This window comes from Falco punctatus, assembly GCF_963210335.1.
Source record: "Falco punctatus genome assembly, contig: scaffold_23, whole genome shotgun sequence".
Classification (NCBI taxonomy): domain Eukaryota; kingdom Metazoa; phylum Chordata; class Aves; order Falconiformes; family Falconidae; genus Falco; species Falco punctatus.
The window spans coordinates 1568496-1593317 of NW_027660078.1; the positions used below are offsets into that span (position 1 = coordinate 1568496).

Below are 24822 nucleotides of genomic sequence, written 5' to 3' on the forward strand. Positions count from 1 at the left end.
GAGCTGCTTCGGAAAAGAGCCTTTCTACCGTTTTGGCCCTTTTTGAAAGTAATGTTCAACAGAGATACCACACGTGCTGGCTGTGTTTGCCCTTTTAGTTCTTCCTGTCTGTGGTAATGGGTTAGAAGAAAATGAGCAGAGTCTGTAGCTTACGCCCTCTGACTTTTCTTGTGAGGAAGAAGAACTCTTTCCCCACCCGCTTCTTAAAAATACAAGGCTAAAATGCTGCTGTGTTGTTTTTGGGTTTTTTTGTAGCCTTGGTTTCTGTAAGCTTTGTCTTGCTTGTCTTTGTTCAACCCTTGCAACTGGGAGTAGCAATGTGTTCGCTCCCCACTGCAGGACGTGTGCCTGGGGAACATCAGCACAAATTTGAGTATCGGGTACCAGTTCAGTCTGAAAGTTGGGTCCCCCCCAGACCTGCAGTTACGGGTTGGCAACCCACAGCTCGAGTTACCGTGTTAATTCTCCCTTGCGGCTGTGCAGTTTGCCAGCGTGACAGACTAGTTTAGATGAGTTGTGAGGTTTTTGCCTAAGATCTGAAAACACACAAGTCTGCTGTGATTTTCCCATATACTGTGTCTTGACGTGCCCTTTCCAAGGGGCTGATCAAAGGCTTTTGTGATTCCATGCTGTGCAAGTTGGCTTAGCAGGAACATTTTGCGTAGAAATGAGTTGAGAATTTGTACCGATGCTCACGCCCATGTTTTATGCTCTACAGACGGATTCTGAAAGTCCGGAAGAAGGATCACCTGGTGTGTTGCTTCCAGCTGCAGACAGACACGGAGCACGCTCACGGATTGTTTCAGGGGAGCGCCACACCGGTAACTTCGTGGTGGACTAAATGTTTGTCTGTAAACACGTATAGGCTGAAGTGAGCTTTTATCGATGTCTGCCTTAGGAATGCACTTACGGTGTGGGTGCGCGCTATAGCAATGAAGGGCTTAGTATTTGTTAATTAACACCAGCTGTCACGGCGCTTGCTGGCAAGTTGTAAAGGAAGTTACCTTGTTTGCGTTACGTGTGCCCTTTGGATGTGTTTGTATCTCTTTGGGTTCGAGTTCTTGTGGCAGAGTGCTGAAAGTGTATGTGGTTTAGGGCTGACCTGTCTGAACACCTGGACATTCTTGGATGATAACGTAGCAGAAGAAAGCTATGATCTGGCCAAGCACTTTTCCCCCCCCCGTCTTAATTTTTGATACCTTACCGTTACGCTTTGCCTAGGAGCTAAAATGTGACTGAAAGTTCAGGGTTTGTTGTGAAGGGCTTCTGCCTGTAGTTTGTGACGCTGTCTCTTGAGCATCTGGAGTGTAGAATGGCAGGGAAGTTTTTGCTGTTGACGTAGAACTCTCATCTGAAGGATTTCTCCTTTACTAAATGGCCAGTCCTGCATGTAGTATTTTTTTTATTTTATGTTAAGATTTTTGTCACAAGTAGGGTGATTCAAGATGCACTCTAGGTGTAAATAAGTAATATGAAGTCTTGATGGTTATAAAAATGTGTGGTTTTTCACTGCAGGTGAGAACTCGGGATCTACCTTTCATATGTCATCATCAGCTGAAAAAGACGACGTGAAGGATGCCATTGAATATTATGGGGTGCGGGTATGTGAACCCAAATATTTTGGATTACAGTCTGATTCAGTAAGTTGTACTATACACTAAGGTAAAGAAAACTTACCAGTCTGTGAATAATGCTGAAGGGAGAGTCCTGTAGGTGAAGGCTGCGTTACAGTCTGAAGTAAAGTTGGATACAGTCGTCTTATGGTGGGGTAAAATCCTTGTCACTATGTCGGATGCTTGCTGTTACACTGATTTGTTTTCAGTTGGTTTGTTTACATTTTGAGGGGTGTTTTTCCTCTTGTGCACTGCTAAGAAACAGTGCGGGGTTTTTTTGCCTGTGCAAAATGCACGTTCAAGTGAAGAGGGAGATTTGTCTATAATATGCTGATCTGTTTGATGAAACACGCCGGTATTCCTCTTTGTAAGACAAAGGTCAAAGAGAACACCTTGAAATATCGCGACCTTTCTGAGGCTTCCCCAGCCTCTGCAAAATACGCTCTTGTTTGGCCACGTGAAGTGTTTGAAAAGGGTTTTCTCGGAGGGTATCCTAGAGGGGAATAAGGCAGGCGTCCTGCTTGTGGCGGGCGTGCGGGGCAGGGCTGCACAGCGGGGTCTGGCGTCCTCTGGAACACCCGAAGGGACAGCGTAGCAAATGATTTCCACCCCACAGCCGGGCGTCACGAGAGAGGGACGTGCCTAATTCTAGCAGGCAAAGCGCAGGACTTAAGCCTGTTGCAAGGTGGTAGTAGTTGGCCAGTGAGCTTGGGAAGGGGGAGGGTGAGACAGGTGGTGTCTGGCTGAGGTGCTCCTTCCCTCTTGTGAGCGGAGGGGTCTTTGCCGTGGGAGAACAGGGCCTGGCTGACGAGAGGAGCGCGAGGAGCGTGACGGTCTCAGCCCGCTGGGACACCAAGGCTGCAGGCCCTCTTCAGGAGGCACCACGAGGGGAAGGGGCGTGTGGGCAGGACTGTGACACGGGGCAGAAGCAGTGGGAGCTGTTGAGAAACAGAGCGTGGGGACAGGGACTTGAGGGGGCTGGGTAGGGTTAAGGCATGGTGCGGTTTTCCTGCGAGCTTGGGTTCCTGATTCCTGGGATGAGGGCAGGAGCAGGCAGGTTTCCCTAATAAATCCTTTCCTTTGCACCTTGGAGTGGAATTTATTATTTCTGAAGCTTGGGTGAAGAAATAATCCTCCCTTAGCCAGTTCTCTGTGTGGTGAACGGTAAGAAGCTTGTCATGTTCATTCCCGTTGGGTTAGCTTAGGTGGCCGGGGACTGTACAATGCCAGACGGTAGAGCGCGATGGAGGGAGGAGGGTGGGTGAGAAAAATGTTGGCAGTTTTAATGAAAAACGGTATTAAAGCAATAAAACATGAAAAATAAACATGCTCTGTGACAAATGCTGGCAGTTACAGCAAGCAAGCAGGCGAAAAGGTAAAAGCAACCCTAATGCCTAGGCAAACCTAACCCAAGAAACTGCTGTCTCTGAGTCCTTCTCTTGTTAAGAAGATGGTGTGCAGTGAACCTTTCATTTAGTGTCCCTTGATTTTTGTAGTGAAAATGGCTTTCAAAATGCCTTATTTCTATTATAGGATGAGTTTGCAACAGAAATTGCATAGATTAACTGTAGTAATTTTTCTTGATAATCTTTCTGTCTGTACCTGTTTACTTAAGGATAAATATACTTTAGAAACTATCAATTTGATAGAAAAAACAGCACATGAAAATCACACTGATAAGGCAGAAATTTTCACATCAGAAATTTCACAGCAGAAAATGAGGAATTGCACGGTGCTGACAAGCAGTTCTAAGTCCAAAACCTTGGAAAGAAAGAGATGCAAGAATGTGGGTTGAAAATGAGAAGAGGGAATTGAAAACAAGTTTTAAAAACGTTACAGCAGAACTAAAGCAGCTGCTTGGTGAAATTAATGAAAGTGGGAAAACTCCTTCCCTTGTGGAAGAAATGTCAGAAGATGGCTTCAGTGCTGAGCTGAAGAGTTCTCATGCTGTTTCATCTCATGCAACAGAATCAAGTAACAGCTTAGAAAGTAAAGGTGAATTTGGAGACATTAAACTTACGCTAGGTGGAAAAGTACCCAAAATGGAAACTGTAATCCGAGTCTTGGTGTCCTTCCTGATCAAGATAACTGAAATGCAAACATGGAAGATACCTGGAGTACAGATGAAGAAGATTGCACAAATAATATGGATGATACAAAGGTGCCTCTAGCAAATGGAAGTAGTAGAAACGTAGTGGGAGGTCCTGAATACTCCCCGAGATACAGCTTAAAACCCAGTCTTTTGGATGACATTTCTGATATTATTCCTACAATAAGACAGTTTCTCCACGTGGTGAAAATGCACTTTTTGTAACAGAGAGGGAACTTGGAAAAGACTCTGGATTTAGTGATGACTTTCCCAGGGACTGCTTTATCGACAAAATAGGAGAAGCAGAAATGGAAAGTCTTTTTGCAAATGCTCAGCAATCATACGTCATGCTGAAAAGGAATCTTGATGAAGAACTAAACCAAGATACGGGAAGATTTAAGGGTAAGGTAGGAATGCTGCAAATAGTATTCCTGGCTTTGGAGAAAGAGAAGGTACAGCTGCCAGAAGAGGTAGTTCACCTGCTACTCTTTATTCTTTAATCTCGCTCTGGATCAACGGTCCTGTTCACTTTAGCTGTTCATCATTAAAGGAGGATGCTTCCTACAAATTGGGGTTTGTTCTAATGGAAATGTTACTTGTGAACAAAGAGAGCAGTGGAGAGTTGTCTTTTTCCCCATTTTTGGAAAACGGAATGCATTATTGCTCCAGTTTAACAGCAGGTGGCACTGGGTTCCAGTGCAAGTAGTTATCACTACATTGCCTTAAGAAGAAATCCATAGAACTCTATCGGTTCTGATTCTGAATCAAAGAATGAAAATAGCTTCTGAACAGGGTCTTGACTAATAATTCATGTGCTGTGATATCTGCATGGTGTGTCTTCATTGCCTTTCACTAAAATTCCTCTTTCCTGTGAAACCATTTGTGTTTGTGGGTTTGGGATCTTTTTTTTTTCTTTTCTCCCCTTGTTCAGGGAGCAGGAGCCCAGCGCAGTTCCACTTGATATTCTTTTCTGGCGGTGTTACAACTGACATTGTGCAGTCCTCCTAACTCGTTGTCCATCAGTAATGCTTTCACTTCATTGTTGTTCTCATGTTTTAAGAGACACTATTGTTTTCTTTCTAAGGGCTGTCTTCTTGTTATCTTTAATCATGAGTGAATTCAAAGCACTTTCAATGACGTGATACGCTTTGTAGTGTAATTTTGTGAAAAGGCTTCTCTAATGTTATATTATTTCAGGGGTAAACCCTGAATTAATCAATCTTGGATGTGGTGTTTCTGTCTTTTAGAACTACTAAGAAATACATGAAGCTTAACTTTCTTTTTATAGGTTGAGAAGGAAAAAAGCAAACGAAGAATTTCAAAAGTGCAGGCAGTGGCAAAACAGGAATGTCTTGGTAAATTAAATACACCATCAGACAACATCACTAATCGGCAAATGAAACAAAAGATTACTGTAAGGAAGAATGACTGTTTGAAAATGGAGAATGAAAACACTATAGAAGAAAAAGACAAAAAGAATTTTTCATCTGCGGAGAGCTCAAAATTGATTGAAATGCCAATGAAATGGTAAGCTAAGGAAATGATCTCTAATTCTTATTTGTAGTACTATGTAAGTGTCTTAGGTTTTCTGATACTGTGGTAGGTGAAGTAGTTTCCTCAGTGGTGAAAGCCATAGTGAGTAGTCCACTGCTTCTCCAAAAGTGAAGAAAATGTCTTTTTAGAAAACACAACGCTCACGATATTCAAATCTATTGCCTGCTCTAAAAAAAGAAAAGGAAATAAAAAATAAACCCCCCACCCAAATTCCTGTGATTTCCTTGTCAATACTGAGGCAAAATGCATCTTCAAAACCAGAACTGAAGACTGGAAAAAGCAGTTATTTTTGTAGGAAATGGCCACCTAGAAAAGAAAAGTAGGAACTTGGGGTTTGCTACTACTCCCTTTTCTAGGTGATTTTAGTGATCTCCGTGCAGTTGGTGTTTTCCTTTTCATTAAGTTAATATGCCCTTTGTCGGGAGAGGGGAAAAGATGACATTACCAAACGAATCTCAAAAGTCTAAAGAAGGCACACGTATTTTTATGTAAACCTAAAGCAGGAGTTTTTTCCTGTCTGTCCTTCAAAGGAATCTCTGCTCTAGATGCTTTCTGTAACATGGATATTATAGGTATTCCAGCTTAACCTGGCTCTAGCTCAGATTCCACGTGTCCCCCTCACTCCTAGGGGCAGGTTTTTTAAGTACTTGGGTATCTTCCACGATCTTTGCAGTCAAGTCTGTGTTTTTATAGTAGATATTTTTTGTCTCAGTCGTTTCTGGACATCATCTTATGTCTGTTTCACAGAAATATTTTTTGTAAGCCTACTCACTTGGTGATTTATTTTTTTTCCCCTTCCTGTTTAATGCAGTAAAATTGCCCTGAATGCCAAAGTTGCAAAGAAAAGTAGAAGGCAGCCTTCAAAGCAGAAGGCTCATCAGCAGATGAGCTCTTCCAGTGGCAATCATGGTCAAGTACGGGATGATAGCACTTCCAGTGAAACATCTGAGGATGAAGGAAGGTATGCATAAAAGGAATGCTGAAAACAAATCTTACTTAATGATGTAAATTGGCCTAAGAGCTAGAGGCAAGTTTGGGGTTTTGTTGTGTGTTGAGGCTTTTTGTAAACCTGATGCATATGAAGATTCTTGTTCTTTCTTGTGACCACACTACCTGGTGCTCTTCCTGTTGACAAACACTTTGCTTTTGTTTAGAGTGCTTTGAGCATGCTGGCCAAGTTAATGATAAGGTCACTGTGCACAAATTCTGATTAATTACATGAGTGTGTGCACAGGCCTAGAAGTATTTTATGTGTTTAAAAAGGGCGAAGAGAGACTTACAGAAAAGCAACATCACTCTTTCACTGCAGGTTTCTCAGGATTTTTTGCCCTGCTCCCCGCTCCACCTTTTCTCTTGCAGCTGTGTACCCTCCTGACTTCTTGCCCACCCTGAACTTACTTGTGCGGGTTGTGGCAAAGTGAGAAAGAGAAGTTGTTGACACTGTTCAGCCCTAGCTAAAAATCTGGTGTGTTATCAACACTGTTTTGGTCAGAAATCTAACACACAGCCCTGTGTGGGCTGCTGTGAAGAAAATAAACTGCATCCCAGCCAGACCCAGGACACCAGAGAATCCAAAATTACAGTTCTTTGACCTGTAGGAGAAGGATTCTCGGTACTGAAGGGAGCTAAACCCCTGGTATTAAACAGGGAATGCACGTAAGCGTATAGCTACATGTCTGTAGCTGTAAGATTTCTGTCACTTTGCGTGAAGTTTAGGGAACAGTTATTTCAACTATTTGCTTAATATCTTGCGGAAAAATTAGCCTTCCAGTAGACATTAATAGCACACAATAATTGTTTCAGTCTTGAACTATATCTAGCGAAGTTACTATACCAGATTTTAGTTTAATTCACTTCTGAAATGAAGTTTTCAAACGAACTTCAGGTATTATTCATACTGCAATGTAAGCATTCCAGTACTGAAATATATTTCTGTTTTCTAGACCTGCAGCAACAACTGGGAGTGAAAAGAACAAGGTACTGTAAAACGAAGTTCTTGATAAACAGTTTCTATCAACTTTTAATCACTTAGATGGGAGCAGTGTTTATGTAGTGATCAACCAGATGTACAAATTGCTGCTGGTATGCAGCTTTATTGTATTTGAGACAAATCTGTGGGCTGTGAAGGAGAGAATGAATCATTCCTGCATTTGGAATGGTCTGTAATACTAGACAGTGGAATTACAGAAAGTACTGTATTTTTTGTAGGTCAGCATCCCAGTGGAAGTAACTGATGACCCTGGTTTAACTCACTCATCTGACCCAACTTCAGAGGATGTGGAATTACGAACTTCAACCTACAAGGAGGCTATGCTGCTGTTAGAACAGCTTCGTGTGGATCATACCGGTATGTTTTCAAGTCACCGTCTTCAGCTGTTACAAGTTCCCCTTAAAACATGGTTTCTTTGTATGCACTCCTAAGTATTGTTTTTTTGATATAGTATCTCTTTATGATTAGAGATCCCCCTCAAAAGCTGTGAAACTGTCACCTGACCTGAGATGTTGCCTGTATTATCAGCCAAGTGCCTTACGTTATCATTGGTTCTCTGTCTAGTCAGAGCTGGAGAAGCAGTTTCTTGCAAAGTACAGTTCAGCTCCTTCTAATGCGGTCATCAAAAGTCAGCAAGAGCTTTTTCTTCTTTATATCCCCCTGATGTGGTTTAAGCCCAGCCACACCTAAACACCTAAGCACCACACAGCCACTCACTTGTTCCACCCCAGTGGGGTGGGGGAGAGCATCGGAAAGGGAAAAGTGAGAAAACTCATGGGTCGGCATGAGAACAGTTTAATAGCAAAAGCCACGCACGCAAGCAAAGCAAAGCAAGGAATTCATCCAGCACGTCCCATGGGCAGGCGGGTGTTCAGCCATCTCCAGGACAGCAGGGCTCTGTCACGCATAACAAATACTTGGGAAGACAAAGTGCCATCACTCTGGATGTCCCTCCCTTCCTTCGTCCTCCCCCAGCTTTATATGCTGAGCATGATGCCGCGTGGCATGGCACATCCCTTGGGTCAGCTGGGGTCAGCTGTCCCAGCTGTGTCCCGGCCCGGCTCCTTGCGTCCCCCCAGCCTGCTGGCTGGTGGGGTGGGGTGAGGAGCAGAAAAGGCCTTGGCTCTGTGTGAGCGCTGCTGGGCCATGAGGAACACATCCCCGTGCTACCAACCCTGTTTGCGGCACAGCTGTAAAACTTGGCCCCGTACCAGCGACTGTGAAGAAAATTAACACTATCCCAGCCACAGCCAGCACACCCCTCAACAGCTAATGACAAAGAGTACAGCAAAATAATGGCTTTGCTTAAAAATAATAAATAAATAAATGTATAACAGAAATCAAGATGCTTGCATATATGCACAAGGCATTATATAAACATAAGCATCACTTACTAGGGCTCTTAAACTATGCTAAAATTTCATTAGGCAAGTGTTAACCTTGGCCGAAGGCCAAACTCCCCGCCCAGTGCTGCCACTGCCCCTCCTTGACAAAACGGGGTGAAAAAGCTTGTGGGTCAGTGTGAAGGCAGGGCTGTCACTTCCCAGTGACTGTCACTGGCCAAACAGACTCCACCGATTAAAATACATTTGGATAGTGAGAAACAAAGATCCAAAACCTGAGAAGGACACGTCGGCACCCCCCCTGCTCAAGCTCTGCTGCGCTCCTTCCCCGCCACCTCCCCAGGCAGCACGGGGAGGCTGCGGTCTGCAGTCGGGACGTAGCAGTTTCTCTCTGCTGCTCCTTCCTCGTCCCTTTTCCCTGCTCCAGTGTGAGTCCTCCCCCAGGCTGCAGTCCTTTGGGGAAAATCTCCTCCAGCCTGGGCCCTCCATGGGTCGCAGGTCCTTCGGGAAGGATCCGCCTGCTCTGGCACGGGGTCCTGCGCAGCACTGCGCTGTGGGTATCTGCTCCAGCATGGTTCTCTCAGGGGCTGCAGGGGAATCTCTGCTCTGGCACCTGGAGCAGCACCTCTCCCTCCTCCTTCGCTGACCTGGGTGTTCGTTTGCGGGGCTGGTTTTCACATGCTTTTCCCCTTCTCTGCCCGTGTGGTGGTTTCGCCCTTTCCTACGTTTGTTTTTCCTGAGGAGCTGCCAGCACGGCTGAGAGGCTCAGCTGTGCCCTGCGGTGGGTCCATCGAAACCATCCATGTCCAGCACGGGACGACCCCTGGCTCCTTCTCACAGGGACCTTCCCACTACCGAGACCTGCCACCTGCACCTAATGCAGCAAAGCATTGAACAGCTTATACATTGGGCAGTATTTGTGCAGCTTTGTGTCTTTTCTGTCTCAAAACAGGTTCTGCTACTTTGTTGAAAATGCAAAACATGCTTCTTGAATATGAACAGAGAATAGAACGTCAGAAAAATCAGTATAAAGCGCTCTCAAGAGAAGTAAGGAAATTGGAAGATGAAAGGGAGGAGTCACAGTTCAGAGCGGAGAAGACTCAAGATTTGAAATCTGTATTGGCTCACCAAGAAGCAGAATGGAAAAGGGATATCCAAAGCCTTAAGTATGTAAATTGTGGTCTGATAATGTATTATCTTGTCAGTGGTTTTGTTCCGAAAGACACTGATGGTGCAGGCAACAGGATGAGAAGTTTCCAGTCTTTTGGGTTTGGGTTTTTTGAATCCCGTGGGCCAGTTATGCTATGAAGCAGATAATGGGAGAGGGGAAAAACGTCCGGATACCAGCTCCATGTACAGTCTTCTGGATGTTGTTCTAACTTTGTTTTCTAGCAAGAAAAGAGCAAGAGAGTGTGTATGGGGAAATCAGATTTATAAGAGAGATTTGAGAGATGGTTGGGTGGTGGTTTTTTTTTTTCATTTTGTCCTTGCAGCTTCAGTGGGCCTATAATACTAGGATTTCTGGTAACTCCACCCAGTGCAAGTCAAACCAGAGCTTAGAGCATTTGTTTGCTTACCTGTTTGTTTGTTGGAAAGGTCAAGTTTGGGATTGCCCCTTTCCCCACACTCCTGAGCTAGACCCGGAGGCGTGAGGTTTCTCATCGCTGTTGACATCACGTCAGACAGGGGTGGCCAGCAGGCACCGTAGGCAGTTCAGCAAGGACAACTGCAGAGCCCTGGCCTGGGAGGGGAGATCTCCTTGTGGTGATCCCCGGTGGGACGGCGTGGCTGGGGAGCGGCCCAGGCAGAGAGCGAGCTCAGCAGGAGCCACCGTGAGCTGGCAGCTGGGGCGGCCCGCAGCGGCCTGGGCTGTATGGAGGGCAGCAGTGCCAGGGCACTGGGGGCAGTGAGTGCCCACCCCTCCGCAGGGCTTGCTGAGCTGTGTCTCGAGCCCGGGGCCCGGTGTTTGGCCGCCCAGCCCAGGAGATCTTGCCCAGTCCGTGTGAGGTCGGCAGGGAGATGCCGGGCTGGCCCGGGGGCAGGAGCACCAGCCCTGTGAGGGGAGGCTGCGGGAGCTGGGCCTGGGGGAGTTGGGCCTCCCAGCGCGGGGGAGGGGGGTACGAGGAAGAGAGGCCGGTCCCAGCTTGGCCTGGGTTTGACTTCAGCAGGTGTTCAAAATCCTCAAACATCTGTCAAGTATAAAGAAGTAGTATTTTCATTCTAAGTGAATTCTCCAAGCAGCGTTAAATTTATACTTTCAAAAGTTACACTTTTTGCAAAATTACACTAGAAACTACATGTAAAGCTTTCTCCTTGCAATATACGCCATTCAAATACAAATGTTTCTGTCAGTCTTTCAAGTGATTTTAGTGGTGGTTGATTCTTGTTTTGCGGAATTTCTAAAGCAGGCTTTCAATTGGCAGTTCTTCCCTTAGGTTGACACTTGATTTTTTTTAATTTTTTTTTTTTGTCCACTATTGTGAGTATATGGGAAAAAATAGTCAAAATAATGATCAAACACAAAGCTGCTTTCTCGTTTGGGTACCGTGGGCACACCATGGACCGTTTTTTACCATGTCAGTGCTCATTGCTGATTGTTTCAGTTGGTAAAGAAGCTGACCTTCCATAAGGCTTTCCTTGTAAGTCAGCTTCAAAATGAAATTGCTGTAGTTTCTCCCAGAGGTAGATCCAACTGAGGTTTAAAACTGTTTTTAATCGTATTCAGCTTAAACCCCATGCATTTCTGAATCTGGTTTTGAACACTGACATCCTTCTTGAGTAAACAGAAGCTGCTTGTTCTGCCTGTGGTCAGCAGTTGTTTTAGACTTACAGAAGGCTGCTGAAAAATTGTCGGGTCTGCCATAGGTAAGTGGCGTGCTGATTCACCAGTATTACTTCTGGTCACTGAATCCGTAATATGTAGGCAATGCTCAGTATACTAAGAAAATGTATACTAACCATAGTAAGTTTACGATGCTTTGATCTGATGAGACAACAAACTCCTTTTTCAACAAAATGGCTGTAATATGAAGATGGGTTTTTTTAATTTTATTTTTCTAGTGTGCACACCGGTGTGTGTTTCCCTATACAAACTTACAAATAACGGATAAATCACTCAAAGTTTTTTTTCTCTATCTTGTACAACTGATACCATGCACAACGGAATGAAGTTAGAATTCTTTAAAAAGTTGAAAAGTACAGTAAAAATATGAACTCTGAAAACATTTAACATTTTTTATGGTTTGAGTTGTCTCTGCAAGTTCATCATGTTGGAATATCTACTTTTATATCAGTGCTTTTGTTTCTCAAATCCTCCGTTAAATCCCAGATGTTCTTTGAAACAACAAGAAGAAAAGAGGCTCAGAGTAGAAGTGCTGTGTGAGAAAATGAGAGAAGACCTCCGAAGGAAAGATCAATATTGTAAAGAGATGGAGGAGAAACAGAAACTTGAGTTACACTCTAGGAATTTAGAAATGGAGTTAAGAACACTGAGAAAGCTCTTGAAACAGGTATATTAAATAATGAATTAAACTCTTTGTCTTATTTTCTGCTTCTTTTCAATTGTATTCCAGTATGCCTAGAGAAGGAGGCGCTTTGTTCACGGAAGAGGCATTGGATAACAATTGTCAGGTTTTGAGAACAGTAGGGTACAGTTGGTTCACAATTGGGCTGTTTTTTTTTTTTTTTTTTTTTGCTTTGCAGTTTATTATTCCTTTTTTCCTTTTTCAAAATTGAGGTTTCATTTGTATTTCAGGCAAAGCCTTACGTTTTTTTGAATTACTACAAAACATCCTGTATTTCGCCTTCTTAAATTTTCATAAGAAAATTTAAATTTATTTATTTATAGGTGGATTATCATAACGGTGGGGAATCAAAAATGTTTTCAAGTATGCAAGGGAGAATGGGAAGATGTATTGCTAGCTCTGTTTTTTCTTCAGATGCAAGCAGTTTTATTGTATTACTGTAGGTTGAAGAGGAACGTGATGAAACACAGAGACAGCTCTCTCAGGAAAAGAGGGCCAGAGCCCTTCAAGAAGGAATTTTGAACAACCACCTTGGGAGACAAATGGAACTAGAAGAAGGGACAAGAAGATCTATAGGAAAAAAATCAGAGGTAAGCAGATTTTTTTTTCTAATAATAAATTAAATTTCACCATGTTTGTTTTAAAGTCATAATAAATCTTACATAACTTTTTCTGTTTCTTGATGGTTTATTTACTGTTTACCAGTGTAACTTATCTGGGTAAATACCTTTCTTGTTTTCTCTTATGTCTAAAAGTTCTGGAAAGCAGCATCACTCCTGTATGTACCTGAATTACTTGTGCAAGTAGGAAACTAATAGAAGACACTGTTTACACCGTTTCTTAACCTATCTGTTATTTTCCATTTCATAGACATTTTGTCATCACTTTTTAGGCTTTCTAGCAGTGAAACACCTAGCTACCTATGGCAAGGTTGACCAGGAAGAAAGTTGTTTGACAGTGTTTGTGTTTCCATTGTTTTTTTTTTGTTTTTTTTTTTAAATTAGTTATTCCCTTATTGAACTTACTTCAAGTATGCCTTTCTTTTCCACCTCCACATAACTAAAATTTTATGATCGAATATCAGCAATGAATTCAACTCTCTGTATGAGTTAGAGTAACTGGAGGAGAAAAAGCAATCATAAGCACTGTATTAAAAAAGATCTTGAAAAGAGTTTACAGAATTTCCTAAAGAATGTGCAGTGCCTGGAAGATCTTGAAAAGAGTTTACTGAATTTCCTGAGAATGTGCAGTGCTTGGAAGCCTTGTTTGTTCTTGGCTGTGCTGCCCAATAAATGTAGGATGAGTGTGTTTAAGTCGAAAAAAGTTAAACATATAATAAAGAGGGAATATACAGGACTATTGCATTCCGGGGGTGATTGAGTTTCATAGCTAACTTCCAGTAACACAAAAGGATAAGTGTTCAGAAGACATTTGAGAAGGAAAATACCCTTTCTAGCCTTGTTTTTACCAGATCTGTAGCACAACTAATTCAACCTTAAAGGCAATATTATAAAGGCATGCACATACAAGAAAGCACTGTCATTTTAAAAGCTTTACACTTGAGATGTTTTAAATAATTTTATTATTTGGTTGTAGGTTTAAGGGGGTATTGTGTATTTGGGATGTTCATTTAGGTTTTAAGGATATGTTGCACTTCCGTTGTGTACGTACATTGTACATGTGCGTGGGTTCACAGAGTAGCTTATTGCCTGAAACTTCATCCTTGAAGTCATGCTTCAGTATTAGAAATGTTAAAATGCAGTTTATTGCTGAAGTTTTTTTTGTAGATTCATTTCCCAATTGGCTCTTTATTCATGTTCCCTGTCATTCAGGAATCCAACACTGAGAGAGAAAAGGATCTGTTGTACAAGAATCAGTTACTACAAGATGAGATTGCTGTGCTAAGGCTAGAAATCAATCAAGTAAGACTTAGGCACCAGGAGGAAGAAGGAAAATCTTTAGAGGAAAATAAGACCTTGAAAGAAAAAAATGAAGCTCTCAAAAAGGAACTTAAACTGAACAAGGAAGCATTAACACAAACGGTTCTTCAGTACAATGCACAGCTGGACTTACTAAAGACAGAATCTGCAGTGCTGACTTCCAGACTTGAGCAGACAAACGAAAGCAAAGACAGACTAGAGACAGAAATCAAATCATTTCATTCCCGCCTGAATGCTGCTGTTCAAGAACTTGAACGTCATCGGTCATCAGAAAAGGATGCTGAACAAAGATTTCACAGAGAACGTGATGAATGGCATCGCTTGCAAGACAAGCTCCATCATGACCTCTCCGACACACAAGAAGCCAACAAGAGCTTGTCTCAGCAGCTGTGTAAAGCTGAAAGCAAAGCTAATAGGCTAGAAAATGAGCTTCACCAGTTGGAGCAAACCCTCAGAGAAAAAACTTTGCTTGTAGAAATGGCACAAAAAGAATTAAGTCAAGCCCAGCGTCAGGCAAAGGAATGTGATCGTGCTCAACAACTTGAGAAAGATCCAGTAAGCGAACTTGTAATAAAACAGGAGTCCTTGCAGGAGCGATTGGCCCAGCTCCAGAGTGAAAACCCTTTACTGCGTCAGCAGCTGGAAGATACACAGAGCAAGAGGATCATGAAAGAAGAAGTAGTGAATGATGTGCAGGACCGGTTTAATGATACTCTGAACAAACTCAGAGCTGATAGGGAAAAGCAAATTTATCTCATAGAAGAGCAAAACAAGGATTTAAATGCCAAGTGTACTGATTTAAGGGAACAAGTCTTCGAATACGAGACTGACAAAGTAGAAAGAGAGGTAAAGGATATGCTTAGAAAGAACAACTTAAAGTTTGTCCATTCTTGAAATTATTTTGTTTCTACAGTGTACCTGGTATGTTATGTGCATGGGACCGAAGAATACTGATTTGTTCTGGTTTGTTATGTTTCTCTCGGAATTGCGGAAGGTTTTGGCAAACGGGATGTTAGTCCTCAGATCTAAGCAGAGAGCAGAAAAAAGGTATCCAAGTCTAAGCTTTGATCAAGAAAGGTGATTCTTCTTACTTAGTTCATAAAATGTTGAAGAACTCCAAAAGATCAGATTCCTCCACAAGCCCCTGCCTGCTGGTTGGTGGAAGATCCCATGAAAGCTTTAGATGGGTCAGTGTTGTCCCATGAAGTGCATACCTACGTAATCCCTACTGTGAGCAGAGGCACTGCCAAAAGTGTTCTCCAGCATCTTTTCCACCTTTTTGTCTAGAAGAGGATGGCCTTTGCTTCAGCGAGGGCATCTGTTTCTGTAGTTACGTATTGTTCTGTTTGATGTGAAACCTGAAGGGATGGGATATCCTCAGGAATTCTGTCCCGTGGCATTCTGTGGAACGTGGCTACCGGATAGAGACGTCCGGCAGCTTCTCTGTGGAGAGCGCCAGATGCACAGACTGTACGTAGGTATTTTTCCTGTGCTCTGTGTGTGTGATACATCTTTCTTTTCTCTTTTGAAAGTGCGAGAGTGAAAGAAAGGAAGTGAAGAAGCTGGTAGAGTTGAAACACGCAGTTGAACTACGTCTGGACCAAGAAATGAAAAGAAACCTCGATCTGCAGAAAGACTGTAAGAGGTACGGCTTTTTAGCGTGGTGAAGAGGTATCCCTGCGTAGAAGTCATGTTTTATTGAACTGTAATGTAAAAAATAGGTGTACCTAACTGTGAGCAGATGCCAGCCTCGTGTTAGTTCTTGCAAGGTACTTCTGTACACCAGCCCCTAGTTTTCAATAGCTGCCAAAACAACTGCAGATGCAGGTTGCCCTGCAGTTCTCCGGGCAAAAAGGGAGTCTTTCATTCCTCTTTTCAGGTGAAATCTGGACTCTCCAAGCGTATGTGGCACAGGAATACTGGTTTTTCCTGGTAATTCCTGGTGTGTCAAGCATGTTAAAGATGAAGCAAGCCGTGTCTGTGCTGTTTACATGAGAGTATGTGAAAAAGTCCAGTTTTGTTTCTTTGCTTCATTGTTTTTGTGACTAATTTGCTGTGCAGGTTGAAGAGGCTGCTGAGCAGAGCTACGAAGAAACTAAGGGTGTATGAGGCGAGAGGGGGACTGTCCCAGCTGAATTTGCAGGGAGAAATGAAGAACGGGTATTCTGAAATGGTCAATGAAGCTGACAGATTAAGAGCAAAGGTGAGCTTTGCTTTGTTTGGGTTATTTTGGTGGTGGTGGTTTTTCTTTTGGAACCTCTGTTCTTTCTTCGTACTTCTTTTCATGTTGTTGACTTTGACTTTTGTTTTCTTGGCTGTATTTCTGAAATTATTTGGCTGGTTTTTGATGTTCCTTCTATGGTCACAGTAGTAGGCGACTGTAATACTGATGTAGCTCTTAGGGGTAAAGATGGAAGTGTTATGTACACAGCAGTATCTGCGAGGGCGCATCAGGGGTAGGCTGTCCTGCAGAGGAAGGGCAAAGCAAGAGCCACAGCAAGGCTGGCAGGGTCTGTGACCACACAGGCCAGGGATCAGCCCCACAGGCCCTCACCAAGAAGAGCAGAAGAGTTCTGGGGACAGTTCTGGGGACAGTAAGCAGAGTCCTCCAAGAGTGCAGATCACCAGGCCGGTCCATAGGGATGGGCAGGTCTGCAGTCCTACTGGGACGTCACGTCCATGGGTGAGGGCCAGGGCTGAGAGCAGTGAAGGCCCAGCACAGGCCTGGCTGCAGCTTGAGGCCGTGGCAGCATCGTCGGGCTCCAACAGATGCATTCCCTCTCGGAAGAGAGGGGAGTAACGCCACCGTCACTCGGAACAACTCTGTGCAGTTGGCCTTGCCCAAGGTCACCCCCTGAAGCCTGTCTCAGGCACGAGTTGAGCAGGAGGCAGGTGGGGGTTTGCTTTTCGGAATGGTGTCTTTGCTTCCCAGGGCACGATGCAGTGTGAGGTGATGCGGAAAAAATGAATGCAGTAACTTATTGCTTACTAGTAGCTGACTCAGTCCGTCTTTCCTGGTCTTGGAGACCCAGAAATGCTTTTGAGGTTGCTCTGGCTGTTTGGTAGCATGGAACCTTTTAGCTGCTTCTCCGCTCATTTGTCGCTAAAGTAGCTGTGTTTCAAAGTTATGCTCCTTTTTAGAAGATACTATTGTAGAATGAGTCAACTGCCTTGAGAGTGGCTCATTTTTAGTTCACAGGTTAGCAGCATATTTGTGTTCCTGTTGGAAGAGCTATTTTGAATGACAGGGAATGGAATTACGTTTCGGCAATTTTAAATAAGTGTAAAGTTTCTACGTATTTTAGAGACTCTTTCAAGTGTTGACTCTGCTGGTTTCCCCCACTTTTTTAAAAACAAAAGATGATGGGATATCATGTTTTATGGTTAATAGGTATAGACGATGGATGTTTCTGGAGGGGGAAAGAATGACCATTGGGAAGTCTGATATTTCCTGGAAATCTTTTGAAAACAAACCGTAGCTTTGACCTAAAGAGACTGTCTTCTGCCACCAGTGCTGCAAAAGCGGTGTTCTGAACCACTATTTCCAGATCTATTAGTGTAATGGAAGGAAAGGGTATCCGTTTCTTGTCTTGTCTGTTCTGTGACGAAGCTTTGACCGTGTGACAGCATGTGACAGTTCCTCTGAAGCATGATACATGGGGCTTTTTTCTGATGAAACCAGAATGTGGCTGTGATGTAACTGGGTATGGGTGTGTTTGATTTCCTATGATCGTATGAACATCTCGCAGAAGAATAGCCCTAGTGCTTTTCAGCCTAGCCCTGCGGGTGTAATGCCGCTGGTTTGGTACCTCTTGGTCTGTGACCCACTGCAGAACTGAGGAAGGATGGGAACCTGAGGAATGCTGTCAGAAATTATGTGAAAGCTGTTCTTGTTTTAAAAGAAGAGCCTGGTTTCGCTTTTGTTTTAACACTGAATCAGCAGATGGTAAATACAGTGTTGATGGCCAGCTCCTTTACCAATTTTCACAGATTTGACTAATTTTAGATCCCTCTGAGTTCCCTGTTTTTTCCCCTTTCCTGTCTACAGGTTGACGAACTTTCCCAGCAGCTGGAGATAGAGTCTAAAAAAGGCATGCAGCTAGAAGCAGAAAATCATGATTTGCGAGAGGAGTTGCCCACCATGCGTGGGAGCCATGAAAAACTGGAAAAGAGCAAAAGCCAGCTGAAAGAAGAGGTGGCTAATCTCAAACACTATATGGAGACTAACATGGTGGATCGCAGCCAAATAGAACAATACAAAAGAGAGGTGGAAGAACGAGCTGCACAAGAAATAAGGCAAAACCTGCAAGAAGTCAATCTGTTTTTGCAGGTAAGTTAATTTCTTATGTGTGTCTGTTATAGACTTCTGTTTTGGTTGTCATTTTTAGGGGGGGTGGTGGTGCCTGATTCCATGTGTTACGCTGTACTTCTGTTTTTCCTGAAGGGCAGTGGGAGAAGGGAATATGGTTGGGCAAGATGCTTTCATGTGCGTGCAGTGTGCCTGCAGGCCCTGAATCAAATACTTGCCCAAGGTAGGTTTTCATTTTGCAGTTCTTGGAGGGGTATCACTGCCCACTGGTCTTGTTCTCATTGTTTAGGTCTTGTTGTCATTGTTTATCCTTGAATGGGTATTGCAACTTAAGAGTTGTCACAGCCAGCCATACACATCTTCCTTAGTCATTGCACAAGGGGCAACGCTCAGAAAAGAAGTCACCAAAGCTGCAGGGTGGGGGCTGGGGGTGCGGCATCTCCATGATTTCTTTGAGGAATGCTATGCCCTGTCCTACAGAGATAGTGTTCTTCCATCAGTAGCTTTGATGAGTAATAGTGCTAAGATGGGGGTTCTTTCTGAATGAAAAGAATCATTTGGTGTGGTAGTTCCAGGGTTCTGCCCTGGTCGCTGATGGCAGTGAGGAGGCACAGTTGCCTCGCTGAATAGAGCTGGGCCCTTGAAACTGGGCACACGCAATTGACTGGCGAGGAGAGTTCTCTTTTTCTTTGCGGTGGTTGAAAGTGTGTATCTACTTCAGATGCAGGCAGCCTCCCAGGACAGATTAGAACAAATCAGAGCCAGTCGTCATGCTTTGCTGACAAACCAGCTAGAACACAGAATTGGAGACCTCGAACGTGAATTGGACAGGATAAAAAATACCCAACGAGACAGTATTTTTCAAAAAGAATCCGCACAGGCAGAAGCGGAAAAGTACAAAGACCTGTACCTGGAGGAAGTTAAAAATGGAAGATGCCTAGCAAAAAACCTGGAAAGGTAAGTCCCTGCTCTTTTGGGGTGATAATAAGATACTACTTTTTCCTCAAGCAGTTTTCTTCATTAAATACCTTTTCTACATCTGGTCAGCATTATGCATAAGATAGCATATTTGTGATGAAAGTACCTTAAGGTTCCCCCCTGTTCTTTGGAACTATCTTCATTTCTCTTCAGTGTTCCAGCAGTAACAGCACCGATCATGGGCGTTAATAGGATATTTTTGAAGTTGAGTTTGTTTTACCAGGCAGCCTTTTTTCCAGTCTCTAATCTCCTCTTCTTACTCTAAGTATGGCAGAAAAGATAATGTCATGTCCTTTACTGCTTGAATAAGGATAGGCCCTTCAGAGAACGGCATTTGATGCTATGAAGAAGAACAACAAAAATCTTTTGGCTTCCATTTTAGCCGCATGTTATAGGTTTCAGCTTTCTTTGGGAAAGGAAGGGTAGCCCAGAGTTCTTATGCAGGTGATGTACCTTTCAGGAAGAGCTATGTAAACACACGGTGTGCACAGACTGCTTTGAGGCCTTAATGCTGAGAAGCCCAAAGTATTGGTTAACTGTTGCTGCTTCTTGCAGGTAGAGTGACTACTTAGAAATAGGCTCTCCAAAAAAACCCCAGATCCAGTTATGGAGATTTTTTTGGACTCTCTTGATCCCTTCCACTTTCAGAAGTCAGATAATAATCAAAGACCTGGAGGGTAACTTTGCGGAAGTGTTATTACCAAAGATAATTCTTTGTATGCTTCTGAATGTTTCAGAGCTAATGAGAGACTAGCAGAAGCCAACGCTAAGCTCCTTCAGGAGTGCCATAGAAGCAAACCTTTAATTGCAAGCAGCACTGTCAGTGGTCCAGTTCTGTATTCAACTGAACTGGGACATATTAGCAACAGTCCGGCACTGAATAGAAGTCTAAATCTAGCAGGAAGCTTCCTAACCCCGACCGTGAATACGTTACCATCAAGAAACAGAGTTGAAGCCTATGTGGCTAAGGTAAGCGTTTTTAAATACTGTTCTCAACTAGTGTTGAAGAGTATCTGTAAGCAAGGTTGTGCTTTTCAGTCTAAAGTTAGAATCCATTTCTAGTTCCAAACCATATGCTCTAATATGCTAAACCAAATTACTCATCAAAACAGTACACAACTACGCGGTAGAAACGAAGACTTTTGGTCATCAGGGTTATACAAATTTCCAGAAGTGCTCAAAGACCAAAAAATACTGAGATCTAAATGACGGACTGCGTAACAACATTCTTTTGCAAGAGAAACTGTGATGAAGAATACTGTGGCATAGGAAGCTGCCAGAGAAGCTCTTCAGTAAAATTTAGTGCTGATGCCCCATCCCTGGCAGTGCTCAAGGCCAGGCTGGGTGGGGCTTGGAGCAACCCGGTCTAGTGGAAGGTGTCCCTGCCCATGGGAGGGGGGTTGGAACTGGATGATCTTTAAGGTCCCTTCCAACCCAAGCCATTCTGTGGATGACCTTTTTTAAAACAGCGAACTTTATGATGAGTGCAAAATCCCATCAGACATCTTTCTTTGAGACACCTTTTCCTGCTTCACTGATGTTCATGCTAGCAGTTTCTTCACCGGAACTTGTTTTAGTACAATACCAACAAAGGGATGCTTCAAAACTAGGATGGTATGAACAGGACACGTAACTTCTCACTTGAGTGCGGGACGTATGCTGTGCATAGGAGGCATTTGATTTTGTGGGTCCTGCTATGTGGTGTTATATGTAACTGCTCCTCAGGAAGTCTACAGAGCTTTCTGATTTTGTACAAAAGCTGCAGCCTCTGCGTACCTCTGGTCAAAGTGTGCCCTGTAATTAGCAGTCAGCATGATAGCACATCCCTCACAGAATGGTAAACGTGATATCATGAGAGTTGGAAACCAGATGTCAGTCGTTGTAATCCGTTTCCCACCTAGCATAGGACTGAGGCATGGGCAAGCTTGCCTGTTCAGTCAGTGTCTGTCCCTCGCGTATTCTGTTGTTGAATGGATGTGAGAAGCATTCACTCACTTTTAAGTCTATCTCGGTTCGGTGGTCCCACCTACACTGGAAAGAATCCATTTAAATAACATGTCTGCATACTGTGCCTGGCTTAAGAAAAAGAAAAAACCAAACCAAACAACAAAACAAAAATGGACAAAGTGGTGTGTAGGTAGTGCGTAGCAGCGGCAGTTAAGAGATGAACTTTTCTGTATCGTTGCGAATGTGTTTTTTGTGTCAGAGGGGTGGACATAACGCTGCATAAAGAACATGGGAGGCAATTAGTACTGTACCACCTGCAGGGAATATTCTGCACGCAAGCAGCAGAAAGGAGGCGAAATTCAGGGATCCACTACAAAACTGAAGTAAGGAGAAAGCCAGGACAAGGGAACAAGAGGGACAGGGAGCAGGGAGCACGTGAGGGCAGGGGAAAAAGAGAGAGAGATGGGAGCGAGATGTTACAAGAAGAAAAAGGCAAAGGAGGAAACCATCCCACTTCTAGGAAAAAAGCTGTCCTAGTTTAAAAGAAAAGGGTTTAACAGTTGTGGTTTCTTTTTTTGAAGAAGAAACAGGAGAAAAAGAATAACCTCCCTGTTACTAAATCCAGCTGCACATCTCTTTATGATGTTTCTTCCTGTAATCACCAGTTAGGGAACAACTGAGACTAATTGTAGTGGCACTGCTTGTAGCCTCAAGTCACCTGACGTTCAGTGTATTCAGGGAAGTCTTAAAACCTGGTCTTCTCTGGAGTCCTTCAGAAGAAAGGAACTGAGTTCTCAGAGGTGCAGTAGTTGCTGGAGGACTAGGTGAGTATTTCACTTAGAACTGCGGGCTTAATTGTTCTCAGTCGGGTGCAGTATGTCATGTGCATAACATGCATCTGAGAAAAGAGGATTGAATTGGAACGTAAGACTTTGAAGTCAGGAAGTAACAAAAGGGAAAAACTGCATGTATCCCTCTGCATACAATAACGGGTGGCAAATCTCAATCAGTTTCCAAATGCAAAATCACCAGATGCACAGTCTGTGCTGTCATTTCCGCAGGAGTCCCATGCCATTCAGGAGGCAAGTTGGAGCATGAGGGAAGAAATCAGAGATTATAGTTTTAGTCTGTTTTGAAATGCTTTGCTGGTTGTGCTGCCTGGTATTCTGTCTGTTCACCAGACTGTTTCAAAACAGAAGAATTTCTCTGACTCTAAGCCTTTTCTTCACTTCACTGTTTACTTCAGTTATGCCTCAGTTTTGTTTTCCCACTAACCTGGTTCCTTTCTACAGAATTTGCCTTGCCTTTAAATTCAGGATGCGCAGTGCTGCCTTGGCTGGAGATGACACATGTTTCTGCCACTGAAGCTCTAAATGACAGGGAGTTAAGAAGCTGAAATTGCAGTGTGCCTCAGGCAGTCCTTTGAGGCTTCTTTTTTTAGTCAAAGCTCTCTGCAGGTTTGGTGTTCCTTGTAGTAGCTTCCTCAAGGTGAGAAGGGCTATTGGAAGTAGGGAACATGCCAGCCATTCTGAAGAGGAAGATGTTTGTGTGAATTTCGTTTGTGCAGAAGCTTTGAAATAGCTTCAGGGGCAAAGAGGTGAAAATAGTTCACACTGCTATTATTCAAAATGATGGTATTCATTGGTCCTGCAGCTGTTGGAAAAAACCCTGGTAAATGATGCTGACAAGAGGAAGGAGTGCTTCACTAGCAAGTGGACACAGTTTCTCCTTTAGACTTAACTAAGGAATTTGGTGTTTAAAGGCTTGAAAGATTGCACTGTTTTCCTAAACATTAAGCATGACTATCAGTGATTACACATAGAGCCGTACATGTTGAAGATGGTCATATCACAAGTTCAGCAAAAAATGAGCGTGTTATTCTTAAAAAAGCATAAAGAAATGTGTTCCATTACAGTATAGCCCCTTCCCCTTTATCAAATATATACGCTACAGAAATGAATAACCTTGAAGTGCAAAAGGATCTTTAAAAATACAAAAAAAGTTCATATTGGCACAAGCTTATTAACCAGTAGAATCCCGATCACATGCAATGTCTTTGGGTTTTTTTGGTGGTTTTTATTTGTATTAGAGCTTCAGTAATGTGGAATAAATTACAAGTACTTGACAAATTCTGTGCATGTAATTAGACAGTGACCGTAGCAACTAGCAATTCAGTATTTCAGACCTGCTCCCTTAGTCCATAGACTAAGGCAAGGAATGTCTCCTGCAAGTGCTGCAAGGAGGTTTTGGGACTGGAGTCCTGTTGTTAGGTTTAACAAATGTCAAGCTTAAATCCTAACAGCTGTGCCAAAGGCTGGTGAAAATGAACATGGGTGTCTTGACAGACAAGAACAGTGAACTCTGCAACCAGGGTGAATCAGTGGATAAGTGAAACCAGTTTAATGTGGGTAGGGAAATGTCTGCTTCCTACTTCATCTTCCAATTTCTGTTCCATTTCTGATTTGGCTTTCTGCACTCTTGTAGCAGTCTTTGTTGTTAGCTTTTTTACTTGCTTCATTTACATGTAGGCCACGTTCTTGTTTCTCACTGAAGACCTGTGAACTTCAGGCTGTTTTTCTTTCTTCTTCAGCTCCTTCATCAAAAATCTGTCCGTCTCTCTTCTCTGCAGCCAGATACATGGCAAGGTTTGCAGGCAGCATTGTTTAATGTTGGGATGGTATTTTATACTGGAAATGTTGTCTGTTTATGCTGTTAGGTTTTGATTAAAACTTACTGATGTATTCACATTTTCCTAACACTGCGCATATTTTGAACTTTAGTTTGTCCAAGTGAAAGAATGACTGCTGCAGGGAACTTCTCTGCTTTATGTATTTGTAATGCAGTGGCTTCTGTGGTAGTTAACCATCTGTGAGATGTAATGCAGTGGCTTCTGTGGTAGTTAACCATCTGTGAGATGTAATGCAGTGGCTTCTGTGGTAGTTAACCATCTGTGAGATGTAATGCAGTGGCTTCTGTGGTAGTTAACCATCTGTGAGATGTAATGCAGTGGCTTCTGTGGTAGTTAACCATCTGTGAGATGTAATGCAGTGGCTTCTGTGGTAGTTAACCATCTGTGAGATGATAGTCTATGGATTTAATCTGTTATGATGGAACTTTGAGCTCTAGGAGTAGGCTGGTTTACCCTCCTTGCCACTTCTGATATACAAAAAGTTCTTGGTGGTCGCAGCAGTTGTGTCTAGGAACTCAACTTCAGCACAGTACTGGTACTCCAGACTCGGAGCATCATTTTACGGAGTCTTACAGGATCCAGCTTACTCTGTGCTAAAGCAGCCTGTGTGGATAAGTAGTAAGTCAACACCACTTTCTGAAAAAGAACTGTTGAGAAGGTGCCTGCTGCAAATGAACACCTGGTGTGTTACCGCCTGAAGAGATGTGCAGTGAGGTGAGAAGTGCCTGCTCAGGAGGTTTGGGACACTCAGCTGTGATGCCTTTCCCAGGGGTTTGGGGGGAAGGAGAAAAGTGGAGGCAAGTTAAGGTCCTCGGAGGTGTATTTTGCCTGGCTCTTCATTCATTC

At 43.3% G+C, this 24822-nt stretch overlaps 1 protein-coding gene across 1 annotated transcript in view; it reads left to right on the top strand.

Annotated features, from left to right (window-relative positions):
• Window positions 1–23057, top strand: part of LOC308058067 (uncharacterized protein) — a 39914-nt gene extending 16857 nt beyond the window's left edge. Inside the window, 21 exon segments of the mRNA XM_080412077.1 lie at window positions 719–821; window positions 1516–1601; window positions 3229–3318; window positions 3321–3359; window positions 3362–3665; window positions 3668–3702; window positions 3706–3793; window positions 3877–4199; window positions 4997–5229; window positions 6068–6217; window positions 7200–7233; window positions 7465–7603; window positions 9542–9755; window positions 11918–12098; window positions 12557–12703; window positions 13946–14899; window positions 15586–15698; window positions 16115–16418; window positions 18102–18383; window positions 19084–19319; window positions 20024–23057. Coding sequence (XP_080268203.1) covers window positions 719–821; window positions 1516–1601; window positions 3229–3318; window positions 3321–3359; window positions 3362–3665; window positions 3668–3702; window positions 3706–3793; window positions 3877–4199; window positions 4997–5229; window positions 6068–6217; window positions 7200–7233; window positions 7465–7603; window positions 9542–9755; window positions 11918–12098; window positions 12557–12703; window positions 13946–14899; window positions 15586–15698; window positions 16115–16418; window positions 18102–18383; window positions 19084–19319; window positions 20024–20402 — 4434 coding nt within the window. The 3' untranslated portion in view covers window positions 20403–23057.
• The last annotated feature ends 1765 nt before the right edge of the window (window positions 23058–24822 follow it).